Below are 25007 nucleotides of genomic sequence, written 5' to 3'. Positions count from 1 at the left end.
ACACTTTTTGGTCATATTTGGTTGTAGAACCACCGTCATTGACGCCGTCTGTTGTTGCTGTCATCATCTTCGGTGATGAGTGCAAGGTAGAAAGAGAATGAAAGAGGCAAGAATGTGAGAAGAGAGAGAATAAAAAAGGAAAAATTAGAAGAAAAAGAAGTATTTATATGTCTAGGGTTACAATATTTCATAGTTATAAGGGGCATTTTAGTTTTATCAAATTTGAAAGCTATTTTTTCAATCATAGAATAACAAATACTACAGGGGGGCTTGGGTTTACTTAAGCTTGAGTTTTAAGTATTTTTGAGGAATAGCTAATACTAAAGAATCGTTATTCCTTTAGGCAATTGTTTACCAAACAAGGCAACAAAATAGACATGGGAATAGAGACGGAATAGCTAAGCTATTTCCTATACCAAACATGTTATATGAGCTAGTTTTTTCTTGCTTGGAATGGTACTGTTTCTTATGGTAGTTGCTTAGCCACATGGCAAATGGCGTTTTATGTCATTTTATGGACGATTTGGATTCAAAGAAATAAGTTGGTTTTCAATGAAAAACTTTGAGAGTCTTATCAGATTGTGATATCATCAAGCTAAGAATTAGGTGGTGGATTAAGGTGAAATGGCTTTCGGAAAATCCTTCATTTCCTAAGGTTGTGAAAGGGCTCTCTTGTGTTAAAGCTAAATCTGTGGTAAATAAGGATAAACTAAAGGTTGATGGATGAAACCAGCTAGAGATTGCATGAAGTTTAATATTGATCGTACTTCGAGAGGAAACCCAGGTCATTTTGGTATAAGACGGTCTTTAAGGGATGAATGTGGACATGTGAAAATTTTGTTTTCTAAGTCTTTGGGTAGGGCTAATTTTGCTGAGTTAATGGCCATCGAGGAAGCTTTCTTCTTGTTTGTTGCTTCTCCTTGGGCTAACACAAACAAATTAATTATTATGGGTCAATAATCTTTCTCTCACCACTTGGAGAATAAGAAACGTTATGAATCTCATAAACTTTTTGAAAAAAAGAATTCAACTGTGGTCGGTTTCAAGATTCCTAAATTTTCCAATAATCTTATGGCTCACTTGACTACAGCTGGAATTAATCGTCCTGATGATTTTTTCCATATTCATTGTTAAGCGGAATTTAGATTTTCTTGTCCTTTCCATGCTTCTTGTTACTTCTGTACCTATTGTTTTCTTGGATTTTGTTTTTCTTGGCTCTGGTTATTTTATTTTTTGTCATCTTCAACTTGTGTTTGTGAAGGATGTTTTTTGTGTCCTTCATTGTTTTTTTTTTTTTGCCTTCTATAAAACGACAATCAGGAGGTTGGCAATGCAATTTGTTGTGTGTGGGGCGATCTCCACAAGTGGTATTGGAGTTGCTATCCTTAGTTTGAGGACAAGTAAATGGTTGTTACAAAAGAAAACTATGATTGTTGGTCTGTTAGTACGAAAACCTTACTTGAGTTACAAAATGTGTGGGAGACTGTAGATAAAGGCTTGTTAAGTTGAGACCAACCTTAAAGAGCTCGATTGGTTAAGTGTTTATATAACTAAATAATATTGTTGCTATTGGCATTAAGGAGAACGTTTAAAAGAAAGAAGAAAGGCATGCAACAAACATGTGCTTTTTTTGTAGCTAGCCGATTGTTTTCTTTTATTTCTACTCTATTTTATGAGCTATTTTCTAAAGTAGGACTTGTGTATTTCTTTGTGAGCTGTAACGTGGTGTACCACACTACAACAGGTAGTGCCTAGTGTCCTTGCCCTTATTTACCTTTGTTTCTAATTTCTAATTCCTTGTTTACCTTATTTACCTTATATATATATATATATATATATATATAAAAGCATATAAATGAATGCTAGGAATATTTATGCATGAGTAACATTAATGAAAGAATGATTAAAATATTCATTAGATATATTTTCTTTCTTTTTTTAATATTAACTTTTAATCATTAATGTTTATTATAATATTTTATTCTACTATTCGTTAACTTAAAATTGGAGATTTTCATAAATTTATATATTTATATTTTTAAAATATATAGACACACCATTAATCATAAATATTTATATATGGGTAAAATATTTTATATAACAACATGATATTAGTTTCATCATTTTCACTATCATAATAATACATGTGTTATCTTTTCCTTAAAAAAAAATAAATCTACTAACATTATTGAAAATTACTAAAAAAATACAACACAACAAAATAGCCTATAACAAAATCCAAATGATAGGCCTTTACTTAGTCTAGGCTTATAGTGGCTTAAGATGTTTGGACTTGGGAATGGATTTGGTGGCACCTATATGGGCTTGGTGTGGCTAGAGTCCTCAATTGTTTCTTTCTTTCCTTTCAACGAGCTGGACTTTAGCCTATTTCAACTTCTTCTCCTATGGCTGGAATGCACTGTCTAGTGTCTTGAATGTTTCCCACACTTAGCTAAATGGTGTGTGACATCCCACCTTGATGTATGATGTTAAGTTAAGAAATCCTTAGTTGAGCATGCATGTCTCATGTTTTAAACATTGAAAACTAAGTTTTTATCTTGGAAAACAATTCATATTTTAATGCCTAAAGATGATTTGAAAAGTTTGGTGTTAAAAGGAATCTAATTGGACAAGTTTCTAATGTTTATTTTTGCTTACTAGAGCCTATCTATCGGCAGATATTCTTCATCTATCGATAGATTCAACTTAAAAAGGTTATCTTAAAAGAGCATTGAAGAACATTTATGTATAGATTGTCAAATTTATCCATAAATGGCTAGATCTATCGATAGATGGACAAATCTATTGATAGATAGCAATTAGAGAGATTTTTAAAAAAACCTTGAAGCCTATCTATTGATAAATCGATAGATGACTCTGATTTTTCTATAAATGACGTCGTTTTCAAAAAAATAAAATGGATAAAATGATATTTTCACACTCCAAATTATAAATAGGCAACATGTTATGAGGGTTGACAACCCTCAACCTTTTTTGCAAGGTATTTTCTCAACCTTAAGCCTTTTCTAACCCATTCTCAACTTCAATCACCATTTTTGATAATTTTAAGCTTGGTTTTGAGTTTTTATGAACAAAATGATATTTTTAAACTTTGAAATATTTAAATCTTGATTTTTCAAAATTGAAAATGTTGTCTTTATGCCTAGATTTTTCTATTGGTTGCTAAAGCTCATTGTGTTGTGATTTATGGGTTTTTAGGGTTTTTGATCAAAGTTCACTTAAGACAAAGATGAAGGATTTATGGGTTTTTAAGCATTATTTAGTTAATGTAACAGTAGATTTAAGGTAAAAAATTAGTTTTTGTTGAATTCAATTAGTTTTGAAAGTACTTGGAATGGGTATTACAAGATTTTAAGTAGAAGGAATTGATTGTGATGATTGTTGAATGTTAGGAATGGTTGAAAACTTTGAAGAAATCACCGGAGAAAGGTTGTGATTGGAGTTAGAGGTTGAGTCTCCAATTAAGTAAGTGGATACACCTCTTCAAGTATTTTAATATGTAAAGTGAGAATAATTTTTATGGGAATGATTTGCTGTGCATGATGAAATAATATTTTAAAGAGTTTTAATATGTAAAGTGAGAATAATTTTTATGGGAATGATTTGCTGTGCATGATGAAATAATATTTTAAAGAATAGTTTATCAAAGGATTTGAGTTTTAAGGATTTCAATTATGATTTGAAATAATGACTAAAAGATTTGATTTGATGATGATTGATTGTGTATTGACATCAATGGTTTTCCAATCATTTACGAATCTATTATGTATGTAAATATGCTATTATGAATTAGTTTTCAATAAGAAGGGACAAGTCCTTTTATATGTTTTCCTTCAAAATGAAATGAATGGTGTGATGTACATGGTTGACATAATGTAGCATGTAAGGTATGATGGAAGCATGATTTCCACTTATGAGATTATAACATGTATGCCATGAGATGTATCTGTTAAAGATATCATGTACATGATAGGCTAAGCATGTGGATGAATTATGACATGTATGCATAAGTTGTATCTGTTGAGCATATCATGTACAATATGAGTTAAGCAAGTGGATGAATTATGAGCTTGTGACATGTATGCCATGAGTTGTATGTGTTAAGCATATGATGTACACTATGGGCCAAGCATGTGAATGATTTATGAGATTATGAAATACATGTTGTGAAACATTTGTGTTGATATAGTCATACACGCTATAGGTTGAGCATGATGATGATTTATGAAAATGTTACATGTTTAAGATGTAAGCTAAGGATGAGAATGATCTTAAGCTTGAAAAATCCTATGACGATAGTGGGGAGTGATCACTATCTACTTGAGTGGGGTGGGACCACTCAAAGATTGTGGGTAAGGCCAGTGTGCCACTCGCACAGCTATCATAATTGTTCACATGAGGTGAACTAGATCGTAGTGAGGACTTTGTTCACTACCCTCTTGAGTGGGTGGGACCACTTGAATGGTTATGGGTGAAGCAGAATGTCGCTCACACAGTGAGCTAGCAAACCTTAAATAGTGGAGGTTTGATTCACTATTCATTAGAATAGGGAGGACCACTCATAGATAGGAATGTTATGATGAATGAGGTTAATGAGTCTAAGTCATGATTGAATGAGTATTACTTGATGTGTTGTACATTTGAATGCTTAAACTATGATTGAATGATTATTGATAATGTTTTTCACAGTAGATTGTGGTGATATTGGCTTGGTTAGACAGAATCTTAGCCTAAGGAATAGTCCAATGAGATATCAGGACTTATGGATAGGGAAGCTTTTGTTTGTAGTCAACAAACTTGAAGGTTCAACAAAAGTTCACACTTGGCTTATTGATAGTGCTTGTTTAAACCATATGATAGGGAAATAAGAGAACTTTGTTACCTTAGATAAGACCTACAAGTCACAAGTCGAAATAGGTAATGGTGACTTCTTGAAGATCCAAGTGATTGGAAACATAGCCATGCAAACATCTATAGGTACTAAGTTCATCTCCAAAGTTATATTCATTCCTGAGGTTAATCAAAACCTCCTTAGTGTAGGGTAGCTTGTTGAAGATGAATATACTTTTTTATTTAAAGATGTGGCATGCATTGTCTCTAATGCTTGGAGTCAAGAGTTGTTTATCATGAAAATGAGAAACAAGTGTTTCCTAGTAGATTGGAAGAAGGTGAAACACAAGGCTCTTAAATGTATGACCTCTGATTCTAAGTTGTGGCATAGGTATATAGGGCAAGTCAACTATAATTCCCTAAGTCATATGGTTTCTTTAAATCTAGTTGAAGGATTGCCCAATGTGTCTCACTTTGAACAAAATGTGATAGTTGCTATTATGGTAAGTAGTGTAAAATCCCTATTCCAAATACCATCATTAACAGAGCCTTTTAAAAACTACAGCTCTTATATTCAAACGTTGCTAGTGCCATGAAGACTCCTTTTTTGAATGGTAGCATTTTTATATGATATTTATTGATGATTTCTTTTGGTTTTGTTGGATTTATTTTCTTAAAAATATATTTGAGGTCTTTGATTGGTTTGTGAAGTATGTTGCTTTAGTGGAAAATGAAATAAGGAAGTCCATAATTACTCTGAGAACTGACAATAGAAGAGAATACAACTCAGTTGACTTTAAGAATTTCTTGGCTTCAAAAGGCATCAAACATGAGCTAATCATGGCGTATAATCCTCAACAACATGGAGTTTGTGAGAGAAAGAACAGAACCATCATGCAAATGATGAGATTTATACTATTCAAAAAAGATATGCCCACTAATTTCTGGGTAAAGACAACTAACACAGTAGTGTGTTTGCTCAATATTTGCCCACAAGAGCCTTAGTCTCTATGAGTCCATTTGAAACTTGGTATAAATCAAAACCACTAATGTCTCACATGAAGGTTTTTGGCAGCATCTGTTATGCTAAAATACCCAATGAAAGAAGGTCTCATCTTGATCCCAAATCATAATTAGCTATTCATATTGGCTATAGTGATGTCTCTAAGGGATATTAATTATATAATGTTGAAACTAAGAAGATTTTTATGAGTAAGGATGTGAACTTCGATGAGAATCTTAAATGGAATTGGAAGAACAAGCAAGTTGAAAATGATAATGATATATATATTTTGGTTGATGCTTACCTCTATGATAACCCATAGAAGAAAGATGATGATGATGAAGACTTGGTTGTTAGGGGTACAAAAAAGCTCTGTGATATCTACAACAGATATAACGTTGCTATCATTGAGCTTCTAACTTTCTCTGAAGTGATTAAACATAAAGAGGTGGAGACAGGCAATGCAAGCGAAAATAGAGATGATTAAGAAAAATAAAACTTGGTTCTTAGTTGAGAGACCAGTTAACTAAAAAGTCATAAGAGTTAAGTGGGTCTTTAATACTAAATTGAACCCCGATGGCTCAGTAAACAAGTTGAAAGCCAACCTTGTGGCTAAAGTTATAGGTTTGCGATGTTGACTTGTTGGAGACTTTTTCTCCAATGTCCCGTTATGATACTATACGACTTTCTATAGCCATGGCAGCTAAAAAAAAAACCATCTAAAGAATATAGCAATTAGACGTGAAGTTTGCTTTTTTAAATGTTGTCATAATAGAAGACATTCATCTTGAATAGCCATAAGGCTTTGTAGAAAATGGGTATGAACACATAGTTTGTAAGTTGGCCAAAGCTCTTGACAAGTTGAAACAGGCACCTAGGGCTTGGTATAAAAGAGTTTATGGGTACTTATGCTCCTAAGGCTTCAATTGTAGCTAGAATGAAGCCATTTTATATGTCAAACTCTCAAATGGTAAGGTGTAGCTAATAGTGTCATTGTATGTGGAAAACTTATTGATAATAGGGCCTGATGAAGAGTTGTTGAAGTAACTTGGGTGAAATGACTTATTTCTTGGGCTTAGAATTTCAACATAAATAAGGCTACATACTAATGCCGCAAAGTAAATATGCTAAGGATCTCTTGAAAAGTTTCAAAATGGAGAATTGTAAGGTTGTTCCTACACCGTTCGCATTTAGTTGTCATCTCAGCAAAATAATTGAAGAAAGCAAAGTTACTACAATGGAATTTAGAAGCTTGATAAGAAGCTTACTCTACTTATATACATCAAGGCTAGATATTATGTACACCACAAGTGTGCTATCAAGGTACATGCAAAACCCTTTTGTTTCACACATGAAAGCTGTTAAAAGATTGCTTAGGTATATTAAGGGTATTGTGAACTGTGGACTCAAGTTCATCAAGGAAGATAACACTGGTTTACAAAGGTATTGAGATAGTGTTTGGGCTAATTTTATAGATGATTCTTGAAGCATCAACAAGTTTTGTTTCTAACTTGGTAGTGCTGTGTTCACCTGGAGCTCAAAGAAGCAAGACATAGTTGCCCAATCTTTTGTTGAGGCAAAGTACATAACAACAACATCAACTTTAAATCATGCCTAATGGGTGAGGAAAATACTTGGTGATCTTGGGTTCAACCAAGCATTTGGAATATTGATATTGGTAGATAACCAATTGCCATAACCATTGTAAGGAATCTAGTCCATCATGAGAAGACAAAACACATAAGAGTTAAGTACCATGCAATACGAGAAGCTGTTAAAAATAAAGAGATTGTTATGGTCTACTTTTAATCAAGTGAGCATTTGGTTGACATGCTGACTAAAGTGTTGAGCAAAGATTGATTTGAAGCTTTGAGAAACAAGATCGGTTTGTGCAAGGTTGGCCTTAAGAGGAGTGTTGAGTTAAGACAAACCTCAAAAAGATTAACTAGCTAAGTTCTTATATAGTTAAATAATATTGCTACTATTGGCTCTAAGGAGAGCATTTAAAAGAAAGAAGAAATCCATGCAATAGACACATGATTTTTTTGAAGATAGTTGACAATTTTCCTTTGTTTCTGCATTATTTTAGGAGCTATTGTCTTGAATAAGACATGTGTATTTCTTTGTGAGTTGTAATGAGGTGTACCACATTGCTAATGGCTACGGCTAGAGTCCTTGTCCTTATTTAATTTTATAGAATTATTTTAGTCTAATTTTGTTATTAAATAATAACTAAGTCCTTAATTTTCATTTATAATTTCTTTATTTTTAATTTTTTTTATAATTAGTTTATTTTTAAGTTAGTTATTTTAATTTTATGTTGTTTCTTTTACTTTGATTATTATTTATTAGTTTTTCTATTTTTTGTAGGAACTAAAGGAATTGGGCTTTGTTTTGAAAAGTAAAGTGTTGAAAGACCCGAAAGTCTACTTGCATATACTTTAGTGTTTTAGCCATAATTTGTGCTACAGAACTACAAATGATGCAATTCTTAAACCATTAGAAAGCTAAGAGATAAAACTACAACTTTAGTAATCACCTTACTTAGTTCTACTTTGAAGATAGAGAAAATTGCTTCGGAAAATGGTTGGACGTATTATGGCAGGAATATAAATTTTTGAAGGCTAACAATTGATTTTTTAGGGTCTCTCATTAACACTTTTAAGCCTACTTAAATCATAGGTTAACTTAGGGAACTATAGATTAAGTTTATTAGTATAAATAGGATATTTTTAAGAACATTAGGTTAGACAACTTTTGGAGATTCAAAAGCTAGAAATTGAAGCTGAAACTTAGAGAGCAAAGCTGCAAATTTTTATTTTGTTTTCTTCCTTAGCTTTTATTTTTCTTGTTACTCGTAATGGTTGAATTTTATATAATGTTATTTGTTTTTACAATCACGAGTAGCTAATTTTCTTTTTTTAGGATTGCAATTGAATTCATATGTAATCTAAATTTTTAATCTCTTTCTTACTTATCTTTAATGGGATTTAAATTGTTTATTCCAATTTGTTCTTAATGCTTTTAATTGCTTGACCACCAATTAAATTGATTTAGGAATCTAAAAAAACTTGGAAAAGGAAGTTTAGTGTAGATTAAAAATAGAATAGCATATGGTCATATTAATTGATTTGCGTATAGGATAGGAATACAGCTATAGGCCATATGTAGCCAAATTAGAACCTGAACTTAATGAGTGATAACTCTATTATATAGAGTTATTTTGACTCATTTTGGGAGCTTAAGTAACTAGATCTTTGAGATTTTAGGTTCGAATTTTAGCATTTTAGGTGTTTTTTTAGTTTAAGTTTGATTACTTGTTAAGTAATTAATTTAAGTTATTTTAGTTAAATTTTAGTTTATTTTATTTTAAATTACTTCAAGAGTAGTTATTGCTAATTTCTTGTATGACTTTTGTAGGAAATTGATGAAAAAGACTCATTTGATGAAAATCAGTGCAAGTATGGTGATAGCTTCATTCATATATGTTTCAGTATTTTGACCATATTTCTTTCTAAAAAACTCCAAATGAGGTGATTCTTAGACCAATCGAATTATAAGAAGAAGGGATACAATGTTTATGTTCACCAATTTTCCCAGTTCTGATTGGATCATGGTCAAAATATTTGTCAAATTCGGACCACTGCAGCAGTATGTAAAGAATGAACATGATACGGTATTTGGAGCAAATCTTTCAATCCAGAAGTCCAATTGATGTGATTCTTAATCCATTAGAAAGTTAAGAGACAAGGATAAAACTTTTATGTTTACTACTTTGCCCAGTTCCTAACATATCAGGGTGAAACTTATGTTTGAATTTGATAGACTGCCACAGTGCTGGGAGAACAAGGCTGCAACGTTGATGAAAGGAAGAGCACATACAAATTTCCAGAGAGCTCAGCGTTGCAGCGCTAGAGAAGTAACGCCGTAGCGCTGCGCGACTTTTTAAAAAATAAGGGAAGTTAACGGGATTTCAAAAATTAGGTTATTTGGAGCCTATTTAAGGAGCCTTTTTCAGATATTTTGGAGGAGAGGCAACAAGCAACTATTCTGAAGATTTGAAGCCAAGAAAAAACCAAGAAAACAAGAGAATTGGAGGGAGAATCAAGATCACAAAACTCTAATTATTAGTTTTCTCTCTTTACTTTTGTGTTTTTCTTATTTTCTTTGACTTAAATTCATGGCTAAATTTCTTTGGATATTGTTTTTATTAGATACTATGATCTAAATTATTTTTCTAGGATTGCAATTGAACTCACATGTAATTTAACTTTTAATCTCTTTCTTACTTATCTTTAATGGGATTCGAATTGCTTATTCCGATTTGTGCTTAATACTTTTAATTGCATGGCCACCAATTAAATTGATCTAGGAATCTAAACAAACTTGGGAAAGGGAGTTTAGTGTAGACTAAAATTGAGATAGCATATGATCATATTAATTGATTTGCGTATAGGATAGGGATATACCTGTAAGCCATATGTAGCCAGATTAGAGCCTAAACTGAATGAGTCTATTTTAATTTCAATTCACATAGAGATATAGTGTTTTAGTTAAAATAGATATTTTTATAAGATGGTCGAGAGACCCTTATAAATAATTTAGGACTCTAGGTTAGCAATTCAACCCATTGAAATAAGTTAAGAAAGAGAGGTAAGATTTAGATGAAGTGTGAGGGATATTGTAATCCTAGGCTTGTTTGATTTGCTGTTTGCCCAATTATCTTGTTGCTTTAATTTGTAATTAAATTAGTTTTAGTTGCGTAATTTTTAGTTCAATTAGAATTCAGATTTTAATTATTTGAATAAAACTAAATTGTTCTAATTTTACTACTTAGTAAAATTTTATATCAATTCTTTGTGGGATCGATACTCTGCTTGCTAATATACTATCTATTCGATACGTATACTTGCATAGTAGAATTTTAACTGACAATAAGATGAGTCAAGAGACCCTTATAAATATTTAAGACTCTAGGTTAGTAATTCAACTCATTAAAATAAGTTAAAGAAGAGAGGTAAGATTTAGATGAAGTGTGAGGGATATTGTAATCTTAGGCTTGTTTGATTTGATATTACCTAAGTTATTATTACTTTGATTTTTCTTTTTAGTTTAAATTTTAGTTAATTAGTATTAGTTAATTAGTTTAGTTATTTGAATTTGATTGTTTGGATAAGATTAAATTATTCTAATTTTAGTACTTAGTAAAATTTTAGATCAATTTTTTTTTGGGATCGATACTTTACTTACTTATATACTATTTATTCAATACGTAAATTTGCGTAGTAGAATTTTAACTGACATAAAGCTTTAATTCTAAACAAATAAAGTAAATTTAATTTAATTTTAATTTACAATGACTTAATTAAAAAACTTTAATTAAGTGCTGGATTAATATTATAAGGGGTTATAATATTAAGGCCTTATTTGCAATTTAAGAAGTTAATTAACTTAGATATAAATATTACTTTTAGCTACTTCTCATAAGACAGTGAAACATACCAGTTAGGTTTTTAAATTGTCAGAAAACTAACAAAGAAGCCTAACTGCACACTTTTTTGAGTGACTTGAAAAATAGTTTTTCTACTTTGTGATTTGGCCAGGAGTGTGATTGCGGAGAAGACAAGTTATTGTCCACCTTGCTAGCACAAAGGTATAGCTGAAAGAGCTCTCTCCGTGTGAAGGTTCAAGAGCTCTCTTCTTTGCTCCCTTTATGGTGTTCATGAGTTGGATAAGGAAGAGGTACCATTGTGATAATCACATCACTTGGTGAAAATAATGTTATTTTTCTGAATACTTCTCTTCTAGTTTTGTTTGCATTAAAACTGCCAAAATGATCCATGCATGACAGCGAAGCATAGTATGTTTAAAATTTTATTTTCCACTACGTATAATAATTATTATATCTGAGTTTCATGCCATTCTATCAGTTACATTATCCATTTCTTGCATTTGGTTCTCTTCCTTCTCTCAAAAGAGTAGGAGGTACAGCTATATGGTTTTCTGTTAAAGCAATTACAAATGAGAATGCTATGACTACGCAAGTTCTCAACAGTCCATACTCAACACCATCAATTGGCAACATTCATGAAAAATACTCTGAAATCCAAATCTAGCCATGAATTTGTTCATGCAAAAAAGAAAGGGGAGGTACTCTAAAAATTTGCCAATCAACACTTTCAAATTTACTTATGCAAGCATAAAAACCAAACATACACATAACCATCCAACACCAACAAGTTACGTAAGGATCAGTCCAGCTGATTATAAAATACACATCAGAAGTCCCAATTATAAGTCCAAAAACACTTTCGCTTCTTGTAACCCTTAATTGAAAAAAGAAAAAAAAAAATCAACCAGAGCGCTTTCTCTTCCCCTTGGTCTGGACCTTCGTACGTTGATTGAACTTTGACTTGTTTTGCCGGAGAGCCCCTACTTCCTGACAGGTTTTATCCACTTTCTCCTTCAGCTGTAAAATCCGCATATCCATAGGATTCAATTCTTGGTTACTGTCCTTTAGCTCGAGTTTCTGCGGAATGCATTTTGCCATCTCAAGGAGCACTTCTATGAAGCCACCTTCTGCAATCTGAGGGAACTGTTTCATTATCTCCTTAAGCAAACTTTCACTATCCCTCAGTTCCCCGCAGCCTTGGAAGTTGCCCATTGATGACAAATTCACAGCTGCTTCAGGTGCCACAAGAGAATTGGTGCCATTGCTGCAGCCAGTAGCTTTCCATGACTCTAAAAGTGCAACATCCAGAAGATAGTATCATGTAAACATTCAGGGTAGTTAGTTGTGACTAAATGAGTTCAGAGTTTTTCTAAAAAGAAAAAAAAATACCTCCCTCATGCCAATGCTAACATATTTAAATTTAGTTGGGAATGTTATTTTCACCTGAATACATGCATTAGATGCATCTTCAATGTGTAGAATCAATATTAGTTATATGTTCCTTATTAGCAAAAAATACAAATCAATATGTTGAAGAACTAAACAAATTTTAACATTAAAAGCTTGAGATATTAGAAGACCCAATAATGGATTTCTTTTTTCACTAACATAGCAACTTGGTTGTCAACCTATCAAGTCAAAATTCAAACTAGGCCATCGCATAAAAGACCATACCACGCTTTAGACTTTAAATTTAAGGTGTAAACCAACTTAAGACTCTGATTTATTTACTAACAAATCAACAGTTATCAGAAATACAGAGCCCATAAAAGATGTTAAAGATGACTAAACTTTAGACTTTAAACTTAAGTTGTAAACCAACTTAAGATTATGCTTCATTTACTAACAAATCAATAGTTATCAGAATTACAGACCCCGTATAAGATGTTGCTTCCATTTCTTTTGACAGATATATATCTACAAATGAAATACTTAAAAAATCATCTTCAATGTCTCAACAAATGCACCCCCATTAATCAATCACTAAGAGTACAAAGTCACTTACCAAGCATCTGCCCAGACTCTGGTGGATCTTGCACGTCTCCAAGTACCATATCATTCCACTGAAAGGATAGGTTGAAGAAAACAATCACAAAACAATTCTAGAATAATATTGTGGCAGATCAATACAGAAACGAGAAATCTTCATTGAAGCCAATGGGGCATAAAGATAAAAGTGTCTCCTGTGCATCTGCCTTCTAAAAGTCAGTGGGGTTTATACAAACCAAATAAAATATTAGATTATGCATCAAAAAGCATGGAGTAATTAGTTCACTATAACTAGATACGCTGGTGAAATAAATGAGAAGAGTCAATTTAATCGGTTGAAAGTATCTATGTCATGAATGAAGGTTCAATAAAGTTAATTTTCGCATTATTCCCTATAATGATAAAGTATGGTAAAAAAAAAAATAGTAGACAAGAATCTTGATTTTGAACGTTCATCTAATATGAAAGACAACACTAGCTCCTCAAAAGCACATACCTTCTGTTTGTAAATCCTAGAACTTTGTCCCATTTCAATAAAGCCAGCAGGAAGGAGGTAGTTGAACGCTAAAGCTTGAGCCTCCTTATCAGGAATAACAACTTCTGAGCTAACTCCATGTTGTTCGTGACAGTCGGGATAAACTTGGTTTTGAAACATTTGTTTCACCAGTTGTAAGAGGTTTTTGCAGGAATTCACTTGCATTTTGGCGTCTTTAAAAGCAGCCTGTGTACTCTCGACTGTTCGTTCCACTTCTGCAGCACTTTTTGGAGGCCTTCTCATGGTTTTCACTTTCTCCCCTTCTCTTTTGGCATCATTTATCTTTTTTTCTACAAATTCTTCTGCTTTCTTCCATTTCTTTGTTTGCACAATATAAAGTAATGGTCAATAAAAAGAGAAATTAAGAAAGCAAGAAATAAGAGAGGAAGAATGAAAACTTACCTTCGGAAGCACAATTTCCGTATACATATAGAAAAACACTTTCAATGCTATATGCCCTTGCTACATACAGAGAGCAACCAATAAAGAAAAGTTCATGAAGTAAAGGAAAAACAATCAAGGAGAAAGAGAGAGATTTCTTTACCTTTTTCCTCATCCTATGTTGATCTTTGCTGGTATTTGGTTTGGTTTCTTGAGGTTCGTCATTTGGACCTGCTTGCCAGGAGGATAAGCCGGAAAAGAATTTTATCAGAGATTCATCATGCATAAACTAAAACTTCATCAAACAAAAATGGCAGTTGAGTCTTCATTTCCCACCAAACGCACAACATTTCAAGACCATTTTGATGACAAATTGCAGCAAACAAATCACACAAACATCAAAACAAGCTTCATTTAAGTAAGACCAGGGCTCAAAAATAATATATAAAAATCAACAAGCAGAACTAACATTCAAGCAAATTGCAAGACTAAGAACCTGATTGTGAACTTCAAGTAGACATCCAACATAGCATTCAAGTAGACATCCACAGGATACATCATTTATCCTCTTTTCTGTGTTCATGTTTCTGCTATTTTTTCCTATTCCATTTCCAGTACCCATTCCCTATCCACTTATATTCAAGCTGTACTTTTATCTCTAAATTGTCTTTGTGCATGCAAAACCATTGGGCAAAGACAGGGAAAAGTAACTACTCACAAGACCTACGACAAAAGACCAAATAGGTTGTGGTCATATCTAAACAAAGCAAAAACACTATGCCTACTTGAGAATTGGTTTACAACGGAACACTGGTTTGGGACCTTCAGATCCTGTAGCACCGAAAACTCCGTATTCACTGTATGCCCAAAAAGCTGCAAAAAAAAGGAGGAAATAGCAATATATAAGAGACACTCTGAAAAAGGAAATCATCAGCTGTCAGATCAGTTTGGGGAAGAAGGGTAAGCAGTTCATGGAGTCCCTCTCCACCGATTAACCACAATAAATTGCAGAGGTAAACACTAAAAGGTTAGTTGACAACTCAATATATATTTTGACAACAGGGATGCAATTTTAAACAAAGCATCCCATGAAAATAACCCAATAATAGATCTTTCTGTGAAGACAATAATCAGACATGGCATTAATTAATTAAAAGAAGCTGATTCAAGGGTAGATCCACATAATTAACAGTGCAATTGACCAGAAAAGGAAAACCAAAGCAACAGAGACAACTACTAACGCAAGAGAGCATGTAGCAAATGATGATTAGATCCATTCAAATAAAAAAATAACAAGGTTCAAATATATTAAGCTTTATTTGGTACATGGAAAATTTGAGAAAAAGGAATATATTAAGGAAAATGAAATGCTTGATCTTGTAATGTTGGGTGATACAAGGAAAATACGTCTTCTGTTAATTTTTTTTAAGGTGACACATGCGGAAAAAAGATATAGACAACAAAAACAAACTTCAGCTGTGGAGACAAGCTGAGCCAAACAATTTGAAACAATAATTATTAAATATTAACTATCTTGCAGTCAAAGTTTATTTCCAGAAGATGAAGATTGTGACAATATTAGGATTAGAAACACTTATAGTAGCTTTGAAACCAATCATTTATCCTTTAATGCATAATTTCTTGTCTGCAACATACAAACTAAATCTGAATTCAAAAAGTTCAAATGTTGTTGTTGTCATCTTCTCTGTTACCTAAATCAACCAAATCAAGAGATCGATTTACTGCTTTTTTCATCAGGAAAAATACAATTATAGTTGATAATAGAAATAGGAAGCAACAGAGTCAGAGAGTCCTTCAATTCTAGATTCAATGAACACCAAATCTTGTATCCAAAAAATTAAGACTAAATTAATTGAAGAACCATATGAAAAGGAATACAACCACAATGAAATCCCATGGTTATCTATTTACTAGAAAAACAAAATTGTACCTAATTCAGCTTATGCAAAATCCAATATTAGGTCCTCACAAACACTTACCTTCTGAACTTCAGCATTTGTTCTACTTTGGATAGAGTCAGGAGGAGCAGAAACAACTTCTGAGCAAACTCCATTTTGTTTGTGACAGTTGGGATAATCTTGGTTTAGAAGATACTGTTCCATCGACAATGCTAACTTTTCCAATTCCAGCCCTGCTGTTTCAACAAGAGTTTGGCTCTTTATTATTTGTTCAATGTTTGCAGCATATTCTGGCTGTTGCAAGGATGCTTTTGTTGTCCCTTTTTCCAAACCTTGACCTTGTATAACATCTGAGCAAACTCCTTGTTGTGGATAATCTAGATTTAGAATCTGTTGCTGCAGCGGTTGCATCAAGGATTCCAACACATCCAATTTAACTTTTTCCTTTTCCACAGCAGTCCGCATACTCTTTACTATTTTTCCAGCTTTGGCAGCATATTCTTCCAGTGTCACTGAGACTCTCACTTGTATTTCCAGTTTTCCGGCATCAAAAATCTTACCCCAGACTAATTGTATCACTTCTTCCCAACAACCCTTTGTTTAACAATAGAAAGTAAAAAGGTTAAACACTTAAAAAAGAGAAATTATGATCGGTTAACGTTTTTGCTATTTTAAAAAAATAAATGTAAAGAATAAAAAATAAAAAAGACGAGGAATAAAAATCAAAATAACAAAAGCATATGGAAGCTCGGAATCTCCGCGAAGAAAAAAAAAGACACCTCTGGAAGCTCAATTCCCGTGACAATCTGGAAATATTCTTTCAGTCGGTCCACGCATTGCTGAATATAGAAAGTAAGTAAATTATTAAAGCGTTGGTATGGGGAAAACAAAGTAAATTATTGAAAGGGGAGAAACTAGAAAGAGAGAGTGTATACTTACATTTTTTACCCGTCGATGCTTCCGGTCTTTTTTGCTAATCTTTTTCGCTCCGGTGGAATCCTCCATGTTATCCTTGCAGATTCAAAGATTAAAGGCCCTAAAAAGCTGAAAAATGAGAGATTCAAAAACACCATTTATTACAAAAGGGATAGGTAATTCGAAATCAATGTAAGCAGTTCCTCGGGTTCCTAAAACCCCGTAATTGAAACCAAAGCATTCCCATGAAGACACCATATTTATTAAATAAAAGAAGCTAGAGGATGGAAAATCTCCCCTTTACCGATTCAAAGCAATCAAGGCCTTTGTCGCGGGAGAGAAACTGTCGCGCATTTTCTTTCTCATTTTTATTACAGGGACTTATATAAAAAATGACGAAGATGCATCTACCATAATCGCGCGACGGTGAAAGCAGATTCGCTGGGTATCGGAATCCCCAGCCGTACTTCGGTTTCACATTAGTGAGAATATCCTCCACGACTTAAAAAGATGAAAAGGCCGGGAATTTAAAATGAAGTAATAAAATAAATGAAAATTAAATTAAAAAATGATATAGCTAAGAGAAAATTATGAGAAATAATCTTTCTTAATAAGGATATTTTAAAAATAATTATCAAAATATATTTATTTATAGTCATATTTAATCATGACTTAATAAAAATATTTTTAAAATTATTTTAAATAAATTAAACTATTTATCGTAATTTCTCCCCGTTTGTGCTTTCGATTTCTATTTCTCAACATCCCATTCTCTCTAATTTTATCGATTTCTCTCTTCGACATTCGTCTACTATGCTCTCAATTTCTCTCTCTAACGCTTTTAGATTTCTCAAATTTCTCTTTCTAATGCTTTGAAGACACCAAACGATGGTTTTGATATGCTTGAGTAGATGGCTATTTGAAGAATTTGCTTTTTAGGTATTTTGGATAAAACTACACAGTAGAAATGATCACAAATGTTTGAAATAACTTTTAATTGGATCAATTCGGGATCTAGACACCAATAAACTCAAAATTTTAAAATTTATAAACTTAGGTTTTCAATGAAATTTTTTTTTATTTTTAGTCAAAATAAGTGTTATAGATAAGAAAATTTGTGTTTTGATTTATAAAAACATGTTAGAAACACTTTAATAGGTGCCAAATTGTCAAAGAAAAAAATTAAAAAGAGTTGAGAGGATTTGAAGTTTTAGTTGGTAAGTAACAACAACAGTTTAGGCATTAAAGTGTAATAAAATTTTTTGAATATGGCGTATGAGAATAATATTTTTTCAACATGGTATGTAATAACAGTATTTTTTTTCAACATGGCGTATAACAACATTTTTTAACCATGGCGTGTAACATGTTTTTGTACATAGTGTGTAACAACAGTATTTTTTTTAACATGGCGTGTAACAAGCTAACCATGGCGTGTAACATGTTTTTGTACATGGTATGTAACAGCTTTGTCAAAAGGTTAAGAATTTCAGAATGGAAAAATCTAATTGTTCTTTTCATTGAATTCAAAACTATACAAGGCTTATATACATTGGTTATACTGCATATAAGTATTCTGCTAAAGCTAAGGTTAGATGTGAAGCTATCTAGCTTATCTAGATTATGTCATCTATCTAAGATAATGACTTATCTAGATTATCTACAAAGTTTCCCGATAGAAGCACAATTTTAACACCCCCCTCAAGTGGAGCATGGATGTCAATAATGCTCAACTTGCTTAATAAACCATAGAACTATGCTGGTGGGAGAGCTTTAGTGAATAAGTCTCCAACTTGGTTGACAGTAGAAATATGGAGAGGTAATATGATCCCGTGTTGAACTTTATCTCTTATGAAGTGACAATCAATCTGTATGTGCTTTGTCCTTTCTTGAAATGTGGGATTCTTACAAATATGCAAAGCTGATTGGTTGTCACAAAATAAGTTAACAACTTTGGTGTGATGAATTCCAAAGTCTCTTAACAAACCAAGCAACCAAATAACTTCACAAGCAGCAACTGGCATGGCTCTATACTCTGCCTCCGTGGAGCTCCTGGCAACCACAGCCTGTTTCTTAGACCTCCAACTAATAAGTGAGTCTCCAAGAAGCACTCCAAAGCCTATCACTGATCTCCTAATATCTCTGTAGCTTGCCCAATCACTGTCTGTGAATGCTGTCAAGTGTAAGGTGGATTTGGATGAAAATAAAATGCCCTGTCCTGGAGCATTCTTCAAATATTTGAGAACCCTGTTTGCAGCCTGCAAGTGATCAATAGTTGGCCTGTCCATAAATTGTGATAATACTTGTACTGAGTAAGTAATGTCAAGTCTAGTGAAGGTAAGATAGATTAGTTTGCCAACAAGCTGTTTGTATTGTGTACAGTCTGTCAAGACTGAATTACCATTATCTCTAACCAACTTATGGTTGTAATCAATAGGTGTTGAGAGTGGTTTTGCACCAAGGAATCCATAGTCATGCAATAAATCAAGTGTATATTTTCTCTAGCACACAGTAATTCCTGCATCTAATCTAGCAATTTCTAGGCCAAGAAAGTATTTAGGACTCACCATTATTGGTTGCTTTGGTAAACAAACTATAGTCTGACCTTGACTACTGAAAACCATATTGAAGCACAACCTTAGTAAATTTGCAATTCCACTGCCTGGAAGCTTGTTTTAGTCCATATAGGGACTTATTTAATTTACAAACCAGTTTAGAGTTTTTAGGATATTCCTCCTTAGCTTTATACCCTTGTGGAATGTCCATGTATACGGTTTCATCTAAATCTCCATTGAGAAAAGCATTATCAATGTCCAACTGAGATAAATGCCATTGTCGAATTACAGTTATGGCCAAGAGTGTTTTCACTATAGTCTACTTTGCAACAGGGCTGAAAGTCTCATTGAAGTCAAATCCCTCCTTTTGACTGTATCCCTTTGCAACCAGTCTTGCTTTGTATCTTTGCACAGTACCATCGGCATGCAATTTTACCTTATAAACCCATTTACAACCAACAGTGTGAGCACCAGTAGGTAACGGTGCTATAGACCATGTCCCATTATCTTCTAAGGCATTAACCTCTTCTTTCATAGCAACCCTCCATTGAGAATGTTGATTAGCTTGATGGAAGCTTTTAGGTTCAGGAATATGGGTAAGAGATTTGGTGAAGGCTTTATGTGGTTGAAAAAGCTGATCAGTGGAAAGGAATTTGGTAATAGGATGCACTGTCACTATGTTTGTATGTGAAGGAAGAATGTGCTAGTAAGCTTCTAAATATTTAGGTAGTTGTTTTGGTCTTGTGCTTCTTTTTGGTGATGAAAGGTGATTGGAATTCAAAGGAGAAGTAGGATCATCAAAAGGAATAGTTACTGGTTGAACAAGGGCATTTTGGTCCACATTTACAGAATGACCAGGAATAGTAATTTGGTGATAATCAACACCTGTATCATCATTAGTAAAGTCTATCTGTCGAGTTATATGATCAAAATGCATAGGGGAAGTATGATGAACATGTTGATCAGATAAGAATGTATTAGAAGGATCATAATCCATATCACAAGATGTCTCTAAATGAGAAATGGGAAATGGAATGTCAAACCCAAGTTTCAATTTTGAAAAAAGTTGAACATATTCATGACTATTAGGCACAGAATCAACATTTTGAAAGGAAAAATGTGTTCAAAGAAATTGACATTCCTGGAAATAAAAATGTTATGAGTTTGCATATCATATAACTTGCAACCTGCGATTCCCACAGGGTAGCCTATCATGATGCATTTTCTTGCCCTATGATCAAATTTCTTCCTTTGATGAACAAGTGTTGAGGCAAAACATAAAGATCCAAACACCTTGAAATGAGAATAATCTGGTTTTTTGTTAAATAACATTTCATAGGGAGATTTGTTTTGCAAGGCTGGAGAAGGTATTCTGTTTATAGTATGTGCTGCTACTAAAATAAAATCTCCCCAAAATTTTAAAGGCAAAGAAGCTTGGAACATGAGAGATCTAGCAACAATGAGTAAATGTTGATGCTTTCTTTCAACCCCGTAATTGAAACCAAAGCATTCCCATGTCTTAAATAAGAGAAGCTGATTCTACGAAGAGGAAGGAAAATCTTTGTTTTACCGATTCAAAGGAATCAAAGGCTTTGTTGCCGGAGAGAAACAGTTGAGCATTCTCTTTCGCAATTTTAAGTTATATAAGTGATGAGAAACCATCGACAGTAATCGCGCGAACTAGTTTCGCGTGATGCTAAGTTCTACTATTGACTTTAGGCTCCACTTTTGTCAAAAACGTATATCCACTTCAGCGTTGGACTTAATCTGAGTAATAAAATAAATGAAAAATTAAATTAAAAGATGATTTAGACAAATGTTGAATTTACATTTATTTGAAAGTACATTTTTCATTTTAAAACCAAAAAATTGATATCTCGACTATTTAAAAAGTAAATATTTTAGAACTTTTTAGTGTAAAAAAGAGAAGGATGAGGGGAAAAAAGAAAGAAAAAATTAAGAATATATATATATATGAAATTTTTTACTATTTTGATTTTTTTCTCATTTGTCTTTTTTTTCTTCTTTATTTTTTGATAAAATTTATAAATTTTTTTAAATGTTTATAATTTTGATTTTTTTTTTTAATTTTGAGTCTAATTCAACTTTGATCAAGAAATCAATATAATCAACAATTGTTGACTTAAAGTACAAGCAATCAAATTTGTCTTGGGTTGGGCTCGGGCATGGCTTGGGATTAGATTTTTGGACCACATCTGGTATAATATAAATTTACATATATTATTTTATTAATAAGAAATATATTTTTGTCTAACTTTAATTTTAAATATAATTAAAAAAGTTAACATGTTAATATAAAAAAATTATTGTCTTATAAAAAAATCATGTAAATGGATACATCAAGTTGGGTTCGAGCTTCACATTTTGGTAGGTTTCATGTCAATTGTGAACCATCTCAGTTGTTGCAATGTACTTTCTTTTTAAAAAATTGTTTCTTTTGAATTAAATTGTTTTTGATGGAATGACAAAATAAGTACATAAATTAAACATTGAAATCAATATTTTCTACTTTTTTTTTGTTAAATTGAATATCAACTTTTTAAATGGCATATAAGTTTTAAAAATGAAATATGTTGTTGCTTATTTTATAAATTGTACTCTTTATGTGATATAAAGTTCAAATGTCCATAAAAAATAAGTATTTGAATGAATTGTGACTATGAAAAAGTGTTATTTTACTTTTAGAAAGTAGACATTAATTCGAAATCTATAACATATATAAAAGAAAAATAAAAAACCAAAGGTGCTTTCAGGTTTGGTCATGTTGTAGCTCTTTTTGGGTGATACATGGTGTTTAGACTGTATTTTAAAATAGTAAGATAGAGATTCCATTTGAAATGGATGTAATTGATTATTTTCATGTTTTTTACTATTTTTAATAACTTTTTTTTCCTTATCAATAAAAATAAGATATTTAACTTAATTCTACAACTTATATAGGTATTTTATAATATGTAAGTGAACTTTCTCAAAAGATGCATTCTTTCAAGTATAAGATATTAATATAAATCTTTTGGTAAAATAAAATGTATTACAACTTTCACACGATACGCAAATGTGAGTTGTGTTCTTTGATTTTGATCATTGATTAAATTAATTCAAAGTAAAATAGCAAAAGCTAAGTTTATTGTAGAGGTTCAAAGTTTTGATTCCTTCTTTACTTCATAGTCAAATCTCTAAATCAAGTTTTTTGATAATGATAAGATTTGTGGCCTTGATACCTATAACTAGCTTTTAGTTCCAATTGTAAAAATAGGGATGTTGATTTCAAAATTACCTTAAGTGACATAAAATCCCAAGTTTAGTTGAAGTATGGACTTGCAAGAGTTAAGAATGATACTTGTGCTACTTATAACTAGAAAAAGATAAAACATAATTAATCGGTATTGTTCTTTGATTGGACATTGTGAGAGAGTTAATACTTTTCTTGCATATAACTGTACTCTCAAATCTTAATTTTGTTTCACAGGCTAGAACTTATCTTTTGTAATGAGGTTAAGCAAAAACATTTTTTTAAAAAAAAAAATCATAGATTCAATTAGGTGTCCAATCACACTTAAAAAAAAAGATTTTTGGCAATATCTCTTTCATCAGGCAATTGACTTCTCAAACCTACACATTGTAACATTGTACCAATGGCTTAGTAGATTTTTGGCATAATACATAAAAAAGCCCTTGAACTATACACAAGTATTCAAATAAGCTCCACACTTTTTATTACGTTCAAATGAGCCCTTTAATTTTTATTTTACATCAAACAAACGTTTAGGATTAACAGAAACGTAATCATTGTTTGTCCCACTGACACCATTTTCATTTCTTAATTAATTAGAGAATTCTACAACCCCATTCCTTTTTGATAAAATATAATGTATTGTAACTTTTGCACGATACATAAATGAGAGGTGTGCTCTTTGATTTTAATCCACGATCGAATTAATTCAAAGTAAAATAGTAAAAGCTAGGTTTATTCTAAAAAGGTTGAAAGTTTTGATTTCTTCTTTACTTCATACTTAGATCTCCAAATCAAGGGTTTTTTTTTATAATGATAAGACTTGTGACCTTGATATCTATAACTGACTCTTGGTTCTAATTGTAAAATAATAAAAAAAAAAAGACAATGACTTCAAATTTACTTTAAGTGGCAGAAAATCCCAAGTTTGGTTGAATTTTGGACTTGCAAAAACTAAGAATGATACTTGTGCTACTTATAACTAGAAAAAATTTAAATGTGATTAATTAGTATTTTTTCATTGAATGGGCATCATGGGAGCATTAATACTTTTCTTGCAAGTAATCATACTCCCAAATGTTAATTTTATTCCATAAGCTAATACTTATCTTTTTTAATAAGATTAAGCATAAGACTTCTACAAAAAATGATAAATTCAATTAGGTGTCCAATCACATCTAGTAAAAAAGATTGGTGACAACTTTCCTTTCATCAGGCAATTGAGGTTTTAAACCTCTACATTGTAACTTTGTACCAATGGCTTAGTAGAATTTTGGCATAATACCTAAAAGAGTCCTTGAACTATACGCAAATATGTAAATAAGCCCCACACTTTTTATTGCATTCAAATAAAACCTTTTAACTTTTATTTTGGGCCAAACAAGCCTTTAAGGTTAAAAAAAATGTAACCACCATTTGTTCGATTGACACCATTTTCATCTCTTAATTAGAGAATTCTACAACCCTATTCCCTTTTAAAACTCTCTTTTTCTTATTCTTTGATTAACATTATTATTTAATTTTGACAAAGAGTTTGTTACTGATGTATTTACCTAGCAAGAATATGAGGTTTAATACTTACGGCAAGACTAATTTATCAAGAATCACTTTCTCTGAATATCATCTACAATTTTCTAAATTTTTGATTAGGCAGATGTAGAAAAAATCACTAGAAAGATAAGAAAGAACATAAGAAGTGCAAAATATAAGAATTGATATCTTACTTTTATATTTTTATGTAAAGACGCTCTCTGCTTTTATAGAGTACATAATCTATCATATTGGAAAGTTTTTCCAATGGTAAAGTGATTGATTGTAGGGTCATATATTGTACAATTTGTAAAGATGATTATTTACGGAGCTATAGTTGTTTATGATGAAAAGTGATCTACTTCAATATTCTTCCTTAATTTGGGCATAGGAATATCCCATAGACCATGTTTGATAAGAAAGCCTTTAAACGTGCTGTGAGGTAGAGCTTTGTGAAGATGTCAGCTATTTGATGACTTGAGGGAACAAATTAAATGACAAGGGAGCCTAAAGTCATATTTTCGCAAACAAAAGTGATAGTCAATTTCAGTACACTTTGTTCGTGCGTGGAAGATAGGATTAATGGTAGGGTAAAAGTATCATAGAGAAGAAATGGTGGTTTCT

The 25007-nt window shown here is 32.1% G+C and overlaps 1 protein-coding gene across 3 annotated transcripts; it reads right to left on the bottom strand.

The window, feature by feature from the left end:
- Positions 1–12016: 12016 nt before the first annotated feature.
- Positions 12017–17533, bottom strand: LOC110417371 (uncharacterized). 3 transcript variants are annotated; one of them, XM_021429696.2, is made up of 10 exons: positions 17350–17533; positions 17070–17174; positions 16910–16969; positions 16212–16724; positions 14997–15084; positions 14375–14445; positions 14233–14292; positions 13792–14148; positions 13312–13369; positions 12017–12595 (listed from the first exon to the last, which is right to left on the bottom strand). In XM_021429696.2, the coding sequence occupies exons 2-10, from the start codon at positions 17133–17135 to the stop codon at positions 12207–12209; spliced, it is 1662 nt and encodes a 553-aa protein (XP_021285371.1). In that variant the 5' UTR covers positions 17136–17174; positions 17350–17533; the 3' UTR covers positions 12017–12206. The 3 variants fall into 3 exon arrangements, with proteins under 3 accessions (XP_021285371.1, XP_021285373.1, XP_021285372.1); XM_021429698.2 differs by having other exon boundaries at positions 14375–14442; XM_021429697.1 differs by lacking the exon at positions 17350–17533 and having other exon boundaries at positions 17070–17339.
- Between the last annotated feature and the right edge of the window lie 7474 nt (positions 17534–25007).

Source organism: Theobroma umbraticum, unplaced genomic scaffold (assembly GCF_002168275.2).
Source record: "Theobroma umbraticum cultivar Fairchild unplaced genomic scaffold, ASM216827v3 scaffold_51.0, whole genome shotgun sequence".
NCBI lineage: Eukaryota > Viridiplantae > Streptophyta > Magnoliopsida > Malvales > Malvaceae > Theobroma > Theobroma umbraticum.
The sequence above is the reverse complement of the archived record's forward strand: the minus strand, read 5'-3'. Positions and strand labels throughout refer to the sequence as shown.